This window comes from Pteropus alecto, unplaced genomic scaffold, assembly GCF_000325575.1.
Source record: "Pteropus alecto unplaced genomic scaffold, ASM32557v1 scaffold160, whole genome shotgun sequence".
NCBI classification, from domain to species: domain Eukaryota; kingdom Metazoa; phylum Chordata; class Mammalia; order Chiroptera; family Pteropodidae; genus Pteropus; species Pteropus alecto.
In genome coordinates, this window is record NW_006429864.1 from 1,899,831 (window position 1) to 1,910,694 (window position 10,864).

At 48.3% G+C, this 10,864-nt stretch overlaps 1 protein-coding gene across 10 annotated transcripts in view; it reads right to left on the reverse strand.

Annotated features, from left to right (window-relative positions):
- Nucleotides 1-5,893: 5,893 nt before the first annotated feature.
- Nucleotides 5,894-10,864, reverse strand: part of SUGP2 (SURP and G-patch domain containing 2) — a 24,128-nt gene continuing 19,157 nt past the window's right edge. For 2 of the 10 annotated variants that reach the window (XM_015586730.2, XM_025044103.1), the window contains exons 9-10: nt 9,610-9,746; nt 6,159-8,965 (exon numbers count right to left, since the gene is read on the reverse strand). In XM_015586730.2, coding sequence (XP_015442216.1) covers nt 8,845-8,965; nt 9,610-9,746 — 258 coding nt within the window. In that variant the 3' untranslated portion in view covers nt 6,159-8,844. The other 8 variants (XR_003045145.1, XR_003045146.1, XR_001516569.2 and 5 more) reach the window with 8 other exon arrangements.

Below are 10,864 nucleotides of genomic sequence, written 5' to 3' on the forward strand. Positions count from 1 at the left end.
GACATCAAGACTCACACCTTGAGTTGACCCCAGTGGTTTGCTCCAAGGAGCAGAAGGGCACCAACATTTAAAGACACTGGCCCAGCTAGTAGGTTGGCAAAGGGCTTGAAGTCTGGTGAAATTCCTGTGGAAAACAGCTCAGTGGTTCCTCAAAAGGTTAAATGCAGAGTTACCATATAATCCAGTAATTCCACTCTTAGATGTAGTCCAAAAGAATTGACAACAGGTATATAAACCAAAACTTGTACACACGTTCAGAGCAGCTCTATCCACAATCACCAAAAGGTGAAAGCAACCCAAATGCCCATCAGCAGATGAATGGATGAACAATATGTGGTCTATCCACACAGTGAATATTATTTAGCTATAAAAAGGAGTGAAGCACTAACACACACTATAACATGAATGAACTCGGAAACATCATGCCAAGTAAAAGAAGCCAGAAACAAAAGGTGGTATGTTGTCTAAGCCCATCTATATGAAATGTCTGGAACAGGCAAATCCATAGAGATGGAAAGTGGATTAGAGGTTGTCAGAGGCTGGGGAGAGGGGACGTGAGTGACTGCTCATGGGGACGGGATCTCCTTTTGGGGTGACAGAATGTTCTTGACTAGATAGAGGTGATGGCTGTACAACATAGTGAATGTGCTAAATGCCACTGAATGGTTCACTTTATTTTTATTTATTTATTTTCATTTGAATTATTCACTTTAAAATGGTGAATTTTATGCTATGTGAATTTTACATCAGTAAGTAACAAAAAGTTTGGGGTGATCTTCATGGAAGCCAGCAAGGAGGGGGTTGCTCTCTCTGCCAACACAAGCTAGCACTAGGTGTTAGCAATTTTGACATTTCTCTGGGCTATTGTCAGTGAGGTGACAAATATTTCTACTTGAGTATTTATTTATTGGTTGCCTGTATTGCTTTCCTCTGAATCCCTTTCACACGTACTCTTCTCAGATGATGCTCTGGATGGAGAGAACATCCTTATCCTACAAATGAGGATACTGAGGCTCTAAGAGGTGAAGTAAATTTGCAAGGTCACCCAGGGTGGCCCTTCCATCATGTCATGGGGTTTAGGTAAAGACTTGGAAACTCTATTTTTGGGAGGACGATTGGGCCAACAAGAAACCTCCATGACAGGTTCCCAGTGACACAGAACATTGGAAATGCGACAGCTGACATCTGTGAGCTTTGTGATGTGGCAGCAGTGATTCTAAGAACCCTGGCCGTAGATATCTTTTCCTATTTCACAAATGAAAAACTGAGGCTCACAGAGGTGGAACATTTGCCCCAGGTCACACAGCACAGTGAGGACACGTTAAGACAGGATTCAAACTCTCAAGTTCCACTTTGCTCTGAACTGCCTCCGGCAAAACCAAGTAATCAAGATGTAAACGCTGAAGTCTCAGAGCAGAACCTCACTTCTTACACTGGACCAGGGACTCCAGGAATTGGGAGGTTGCGCTCCCATGAGGCTAATCTGAGAAATCTCAAGAGAAAAATCAAGCGATGGAAAGCTCAGCTCGTGAGGTCCCCCTCCTGGAGTCTGAGGGAAGCGGCTGGTGATATTCTTTGTGGAGCTCCAATTCTTGAGAGTCAAAGTTCCAAGGGCCACAAGCCTGGGCTTTGTGGGAAATAGGAACAGCGGGTATACATCTGTGACTGTGTCTGTGCCTGCATATATGCATGTGTCTTTGAGCCTGCATGTGCACACGTCTGTGTTCATGTGTGCCTGTGTCTGTTTGTGTGTCTTTGAGCCTGCATGTAGTCTGTGTGCATGTCTTTGAGCCTACATGTGCACACATGTATCTCTTTGTGTCTGCATGAGTGTGCATACATGCATATGTATACATGTCTGTGTGTCCATGTGTCTATATCTATAATGTGTCTTTGTGCCTGCCTGTGCACATCTTTGTATATGTGCCTCTGTGTGCGTGCATGGCTGTGTGTGTACAAGCATGGGTGTGTGTGCATGTGTACACACACATGCATTGCATAGTTGCAAGCTGATGCATACCTGTGTGTGTATATGGAGAGCTTCAAAACCAGTTGAGACCAATGGTGGATCCTTGTGTTTAGAGTGGGGATCTGGAGTCAGACTATTTGGGGTCTTAGTTTCCTTACTGGGAAAGGGGCTGGATTCTTCTGGATTTGAGGATTAGTGTCAGGAGAGGCCATCAATAGTCAGAAGATGTCAGTTTATAGTTTGTGCTATGGGCTCTGAAGTTGTCATCTCCTTTGGTTCTCAAAGCAAATCCAAGGCTGAATTTATCACCCATGTTTTCACAGACAATTTTTTGTCATTCTAAAATCACATAAGCAAAGATGTCAAACCACACGGAAATGAGTGAGGTAAACTGAAAATTCCACTCATAGCCCAGCCCATTTCCCAAAGGAGCCCCATTAATAGATGATTATAGTGTTCCAGAATTTGTCTGTGACTATGCATTTATATATTTGAGTTTGCTTGTGTGTCTATATAGTCCAATATGGCATATTAAAATGGCGATATACTGTAGAAAAATGCCTTTTCAATTAATGTACATCATACTTTATCATTTGATGTTATGAACATTGGAGACAGAGTCCCAGAGGGCACAGGGCATGCATCATGTCACTTGCTGCCACGCCCCTGAGCTGGGCCTCAGCCTGGGTCTGCCTGTCTACCCCAAAGCAGGTTCCAGCAGTAAGAGAGATTTCAGACTTTGTACAAAGTGTACTTGTTCAATGTCCTTTCATCAAACATTTATTCAATGCTGGAGGTTTAAAGACAAGATGCAGGCCCCATGAAGGAGCCTCCAGCCCCAGTGAGTAGCCGGATAAACATGCCCCCAGCCCAGTGGTCAGGGACAGGGCTGAGGAAGCCAGACAGGTACCCAGGCCTCAGTGGATTATCACATTTAACTCTGCCAGCCTGCTGCATCATTTCACCAGAGGAAACCAAGTCATTCTGGGGAGAGCAGGGCAGGCTTGCTAGAGGAGGGGACCTGAGAGGTGGGCCTTGAAAATAGAATGGAAGTCCACAGGGATAGAAGAGCCCAGTGGCAGGATGGAGTTACCCCCATTGATGGCCAATCAGGTAGCTTAGGAGCTTTGACATGTGACATTCAGGAGTAGAAACCAATTCCTGACTCCAGAGCCCAATTCTAAGTCCCAACAACAAGCTGGAAGGGTTGTTGCTGCTGCAGAACAGTGCCAGCCTGTGCCCAGATGGGGACACTGAGATTCGAGCTGGCATGGTGACTTTTGAAGAGGACTTCGAAGAACTCGTTGTGCAGCCTGGGATTGGATCCTCCCGTTCCTGGGCTTCAGTTTCCCCATCTGTACAATGGGGCAGAACAGCTGGCAGAACGGTAGCTGTGTGAGAGTTTGGCTTCAGCCCCAGTACTAATTGTCCTCCAATTTCCCAAACTTATTCTACAATGTATAAATTTTCTGGCCAGATGCTTGGCCTTGGCCCCTCCTGTTGAAGAAGGGCAATTTGCGGGTACAGCTCCATCTTCAAGCTGGTGGAAGGGCGTGGGTGGGGTACACTGTGATGGGGCTTGGGGATCCTCACACACAAGGTCTGCTTCACAGTTGGGGAAATTGAGGCCCAGGAGGGCGGGATATGGAAGGATCAATAACAAGACCAATCCCTCTGAACTTTATGAGCAGTCCTGGATTATCACATTTAACTCTGCCAGCCTGCTGCATCATTTCACCAGAGGAAACCAAGGTTGAGTGTCCCACAGTCCCACAGCCACAGGGGCCTCTCCAGCCCACACAAAGCCCCTCTGTGGGTTGGCGTCAGAAGTCATTAAAAGAGGAAATCAAGGCCTAGAGGGGCAGGGACCACTCCCAAGCCCACTCTGGGAACTCACTCGCCCAGGTCGGTTGAGGTTTGGGGGGGTCAGGGCAGGAATGAGAAGGTCGGTGGGGGATGACATGAGGGGAAAAAGAGAGGAATGACAGCTGGGCCTTGTCTGAGTAGAGCTTGGGGACAGGGTAGAGAGGCGTCAGGGGCCATGGTTTGTGGTTGAGTCCTTCGCAGGTTCCACAGCCCCATCATTTCCTGGAGAAACAGAAGTGCTGACAGAGGCATCCTCAAAGTCAGATCACATAGGAACACTGTGGAAGGAGGGCCCCTTGGTCCCAGAAATGCCACTTCTAGGGCTTTATCCAGAGTGTTACAGGGTGTAGGGGTTAATACTTGACAACAAATGGCTGTGGGTGGGGGTTTGTGAGATAAGGGACAGTCTATCACAAAATATAAACTTTGGGGGGAAAATGTTTTTAAAAAGCCACAGGCAGAGTATCACGTGCAGCGAAGTGTAATTTGCATCTTTAAGGTTATATCTGACATGTGCCTGCACCTGTGATCATCTACACATAGGGCCCTGAGAACTGGGTGCTACGAGTCAGGGACTCTTTTTTCCACAGAAGACACATGTGCACCGTTGGATTCTGGCTGGTGTTACTTACTCACAAATAGCACTTGAACATTTACTTACATAGAAAGACTGCTGAGTCTCCAGGCAGCACACATGGTGTGTCTTTGTTATTTAAAAATTTTATTTTATTGATATGTGGGAGTGGGAAAGAGACCTCTGTGCTTTGCTCTGCATATATCTGGGGTTTTGGTTTTTTATCTTCTACAAAGAAAATGTACTCATGTTCCTTGACCGTGCGTGTTTGCACATATTACACACGCATATTGTACACGTGCGTCCATGTGCACATATGCATGCAAAACAAAGGCATGCTTTAAAACCAAAGGCTGGCGCTTCTGGAGTGCCTTCTGCCTCTCACAGGGCCCTGATGCATGCAGAAGGCTTCAAGGAGAAGGGAGGGGAGTAGCATATTTAAGTCCCACTTAGCCCTAAATTATAAGGTGGCAGAGGAAATTTTACCTTCTAAAATGGAACAAATCCTTCCCAGACTGCAGAGAGGAAACAAGCCTGAAGTGGAATGACCTGTCTGAGGTCAAATCCTGGGCCATGTCCTCCTCTAAATGACCTTCAACAGCCCAATGGTGAAAAGGGAGCTGGGGGGAATACTGGAGAGCAATTCTGACTGCCGCTATCCCTCACTTCCAGTCTCCCCAGAGGAGCTGGAGTGGTTATAGGTTCTGGGTACCTTTCTCGGGGAGTGGCACTAATGCCTACGTCACAAACCCATCTCCCAGGCTCTGGTGAAGAAGGCAAATGTGTGGGAGATTCTGGGCTGACAGTAGCTCCTATCATGGTCAAATGAGTCCCCATCATTGCTGAGTGTCCTCCAAGACACAGTGGGAGAGAGGAGGCTCAGGGTTTCTTCATCATCTTCTTAAGGGGCCCCATCTTGCCTGTCCTCCTTTAAAATGATGTAAGATCCCTACTCCATCCTTCTCAGGCTCCTTGCTGCCCTGGGCACAACTGCAGGCTGGCTCCTGCCAGTCATGCTGTGCTCAGGTGGAGGTCCCTGCAGGTCCATAAGTGCCAGGCTTGCCCACCTACTCTGCTCTTTGCGCTCTCCCCAAACCTGAAGGGCAGGGGCAGCTGGTGGAGAAATGAGACACAGGCTAGTAGCACATGGGAATAGCAAGGAGCTTTGAAGACATCCACAGGCCAGCTCCTTGGTCAGGGAGGCCTAGGTGAGCCTTGGTCTATCTCTAGAAGCTAGTACAGGGCTATCACGCCCCGACACTCTCTCAAAGGTGGGTTTCTGTTCCCAGCATTAAACCCCTCCTGACAACAGAGGGCCTGCCCATCCCCCTGATCACCATCTGGGTCTTCCCAGTGATTAACTAGGCTCCTGTCCCTAGAAAGTGGACATGCCCCAAGGCAGGGTATTTAGAACCTGGTTCCACGTCCACCAAGTGTCCCCACCTGGTCTGATTTTAAAAACACATCAATGGAGACCATGGAAGATGGGTTCCTCTACATTTATTGCAATTGCTAAATGATTAACAACATTCACAACTTCTTAGATAAAAAAAAAAAAGAAAAAACCCAAAAACTTCCATTTCGTAACATCACAAACATCTTCTAGGTTTTACCAAGGACCAAAAACACTAAACTTCTCTATCTGATTTCCAGTGATGGAAACAAGCCAGAGACAGTAAGCACCCAAAGTAGCGAGTTAGCACTTTCCGGATGCCTGTCGTCCTCACGGGAGAGACCCTGGAACTAGAATGACAGAAAAGACGCTGTGACTTTGACAAGGCCACACACCCGCACACGCACTTGCACGCTCCCTGCAGAGCAGCCTTTGCCGAGACAGCAAGGTGGCACAGAGGGCCAGCACGCACTGGTCCCCGGCTGGCAGCTGGCAGAGGATACACCACCATGTTCCGCCCTGGTGCCCGTAATGTCTCAATGTTGACTCCACAGGAGAAGTGTCACCCGAATGCTCAGAGGACTTTTCAGGCTCAAGAAGTAGGTGTTTCTTTTAACGTTTGCCAAAGGCTCACAGTGTCAGCTCAAAGTGGGATGTCCCCAGGAGGAGTGGCAGGAGGCTGCAGGAACAGGGCTCACACCCTGAGAATTTCTAAAGCATGTTACTTGTGAATAAAAGCAGAGAAAGCTAAGAATGAACACACTAGGACAGAGCTAATATGATGGTCAGAGTGAATATGACAGTCAAAGCTATGCTCAAGAGAGAAAAAGTGCTGAGGGGTGCAGGTCTCGATCAGGCCAACGAGCATGCTGAAAGGCCACGGGGTACCAAGGCCCTGTTCTCAGAGTTCCATCCTGTAACCCAACCCACGGCCAACATGGAAGACTGATGGAAGGATCAGAAAAGAAAGGAGCAGAAGATGAACCTCCATAGCTGTGGTTTCCCCACAGCACCCCTGACAGGCTGGTTCGCCTCTGCTGAGGGGCTGCCAGTGTTGCCATGGCCATAAAGATGTGCCAGTTGCCAAAGCAACAGAAGTGACCAGAAGCAGGCAGAGATTTGGGGGCTATAAGCAATGGGAAGAGAGGTGGCACCAGGCAGGTGAGATGCCACAGTGAATGGCAGGACAGACACACAAGACAGAACCAGAGAAACCGAGACTATTGCTGGGAGGTCTGTGCTCTGAGAAAGCAAGGATTTCTTAACAGTCAATAAAAGCAGCTGACACAGTAACTCACTACTGTAGTATCAGTAGGACCAAGTTCTGCAGGTTTTAGCCCATATTTAAAACTTCAACACTGCTGCTTTAAGATGAACAGTTGAGATTCCCACAGCCTGAGAATTTCGCACATAGTTGCAAAGCTCTAGGAAAAGCTGGAAGGGGTGGCAATCATACGCCTCGAAATAGCAAACAGCTGTGGAGCCCACTCCAAGAAGATTCTTTCTGTTCTGTAAAAGGGCCCTAACAAAACAATTTCTACTGCCATACATGCAAAAAATGAAGAATCTTGAAGCGTTTACCCCTACCCTTTCGTAGAAGACTCCATATATGGTTTAAAAAAATCAAACCGTAGCTTTCTTTCTGGATTCTAAAGAGACATGTAAATTTGGGGGAAGTTTCATCAATGTAGTGATTACTCCCACTGAATACAGCTATGTTGTACTGTTGCTAAGATTTTGTTAAGTCTCTTGGGATGCATTTAAGAGATGAGACTCCATAAATCAGGGGTCCCTAACTCCCAGGCCACAGACCAGTACCAGTTCTGTGGCCTGTTAGGAACTGGGCCACATAGCAGGAGGTGAGAGGTGGGCAAGTGAAGCTTCATCTGTATTTGCAGCCGCTCCCCAGCGCTAGCATCACCGCCTCAGCTCCACCTCAGATCATCAGACATTAGATTCTCATAGGAGCACCAGTCCCTGGTCCCAAAAAGGTCGGGGACCGCTGCCATAAATAACATGTTCAGGGGATCAAGTATTTCCACTTGTTCAAAGAGCTTCAGTGCTCTCACTGACAGGCTGTGGTGCCAGAGCACAGATGACATCCCCTTTAAGTTCTGGAAATGAGAAGACACAATAGGTAATGAATTCAGCATCAAGTTTGCTAACAGAGCACTTCTGCAGAGCAATGTGCCATGAACGGGAAAACTGACCAGTACTGTTTCTTGAGCACTAAAGGCACTGGGGCTGCCAAGGCAGCACCATCTTCTGAGAGGGAACCAGGAAAGACTTGGAGGGGACTTGCTGCCCAAAGCATTTGGAAGAGGAGGAAAGGCCAAAGCAGGTTGGAAATGGTACATTCTTTTTCCTTTAAGAATAAGAAAAGCCAGCAGAACCTCCGCACCAGAAACTGTAGAGACATTTGTTTTTTGTGTACACACCAAACCGACTCAGGCACTGGCTCCAGGGTGCATCCAGGGCAGAGGTGGCGTTTTTTAGAGTAATTGCTGCTTCAAGGCTTATCTTTATCACCAATGGTTTTCATCTATTCAAGGAGAGAATGATTTTGTTCAAAACCAAGTTGGAAATTTTGGGTGGGGAGAGAAACTAAAAAGAGAGAAAGATGAGGATATTCATAGGCCCAAGGCCCCTTAGAAGAAAAAGGACTTGAAGACCCTCAGAAAAGGAAACGAAGCGGCCGTACTCTGAGGCCAGTTTCCAGGTTGCCCTTACACTTATGAGACGCAAGGCCACTCCTGTGGCTCCCTGGGAGTTCTGCACTGAGGCCCTGCAGGCAGGCCTCGTGCAGCTGTGCTTGGAGAGTGTAGGGACTTGCTTCTTCAGCCAAACCTGGAAGGTGAGAGTGGGGACACATCACATCCAAAGACTCTTTTTGTTTCCCTCACAGAACTTTTTGATGTTTCTTGGTGGTATTTTGATGTCTGGTTTTTGGGGTGTGGGGAATACTGACTTTTCTGGAGGAACGGTCACTGCGTATCAGAATGCCTTAGGCAGGATGCCCGATGTGTCAGCTTGAGCACATACCTATTTGTTGGCCCGTTTGTGTCTGTACATCTGCATCATCCTCTGACGGAACACGTCGAACGTGTCTTCCTTGTGTTCCTGCCCGTCGGCGCCCAATCCCTCCCCTTCTGAGGCCGTTCCCCTAAAGAGCGAAATGGAGAGTTAGCCATACCCGCTCCTGGACCTGGCCACCAGGAATGGCTGAGCAGTCAAAGTGGACAGAGGTATGCAGAATGTACCACAGTGATGGCAAAGGAGAGGGCAAGTGCAGATGCATTTGCACTGGGAACAGGGGCACTCACCTGTGCAGGTGCTCAGAAGCCTGGAAGCCCCCCGCCATAGGTGCTAAGCTCAACTGTAAATAAAATATCTGCTGGCTGTTAATGGGTTTAACCAATTCTGGGCCGGGTTCCACCCTGGCAGGCCTGCGTATGGGTTCCCAGAAAAGGGAAAGTGATTCTTGGTATAACTACTCAGAATCACCACTCAGTTTTTATGACAATAAAAAATGTGGCCAAAATGCCAGAGTCTAAGAAGCCATTTAAATAGTCTGCACAAGCACAGCAAGGAGCCGGTAAATACCTGCCTATGGTAATGTCTGCTTCTCATCTCATCTGAAGATTCCCTTTGCTAAAAAGATAACTGCCAACTTTAAACCATTTCGATGTGAAGGGAACCAAGAATTAGGCTGCAGGTCAACAGACTCAGGACTGAATCCCAAAGCAAGCCTATTCTCCCAGGCAAGCCTCCCCGTCACCCCCTGCCCCGCCCTGAGCTCCTGCGTACATGCCGACAGGCTCCCTGATGCCCTTCCCACAGGAACCCAGGCCGTGGCCCTCCTTCCAGCCCATCTTCTGCAGCATCTGGAACCCCAGGTTTTTGTCAGTCAGCTTCTGCTGGGCGAAGTCAAAGTCCTTGGGTTTCTGAGGAAAGAGCAGAGTGTGGCATGTGGGCTGCAGCAAAGCATCCGGAGTGAGAATCTCCAGCATGGTTTAAAACTGACACTCCTTCATGCTTCCTTGACTCCCCAGTTACTCACGATTAAGCCATGGTTGTCTCCCTGGCTCTTACCCTAGAAGAGATAAAACAACCTAGAGAGGCACTAAGAGTTTAGTGACAAGAAGGGAAGTACACCCTGAGGTATGAAGCAGTGTGTGTGTATATAAGCGTGGGTGCAGGAGTTACTGAATGCAGCTAGAGGAGCTGGGAGGTAAGGGTACCAGGGGTCTCAGTAGGAGGGTGGACTGAAGTCTATCTACAGAGTGTTTAAGGAGGGACGCAGGGACTCAGGGAGGGAGGTGCTTGCTGTTGGCTGGGGCAGATAAAGGTGACAAACAGCAGTGTAGGAGAGACATGCACAGGCAGAACAGGAAAGCCAGAGGAACAATGGATAGTAGCTGCCAGCCTGGGGTAGGGGCCCATCATCATGAAGTGACCTGGAGAACAGAGGAGGTAGAATCTGCCACTGAGATGACAAGGGGGTGCCTGCTATGCCCTTCCAGATCCAGGGAAGAACAACTAAGATGAATGGAGGGTGGTGAAGGCAAGGCAAAGGCTGACCAAGGGTCTTCAAATATCAAGCCCCCACTCCACTCAGGAAAATGCTTGATGGGAGCAACTGGAGGAAAAGGGATCAGCTCGGTCTGGACAGATCTCTTAAGTGTTCAATCTGTCTAAGAGTCACTCTGCCCCGTCTTCTTGGGCTTGGTGTGCATGAAGAGCTGCAGGCAAGGCCTCCTTCCTACCTGCAGTCACCCCAAGGGAAAGACCTGCATGCATCTATAGGGCACCTGCTGCACACTGGGTTAACACACATTTCATTTAATCCGCAAGGTATCTCCTATCTGCATGGTAGGTGTGACTGCCATGTTTTACAGATGTACAGAGGCCCAGGAACTACATGCCAAGATTAGGTGGCCAGCCTGACCCTGGCTGCCCCCTCACCAGGCTGTGCCTTCATCCGGGCAACTAGATGGGAACCTGGGTTCTGGCTTAGCTTAAAACCCAGCACACCAGCAAAACCATGAGCTCAGGTGCAGGA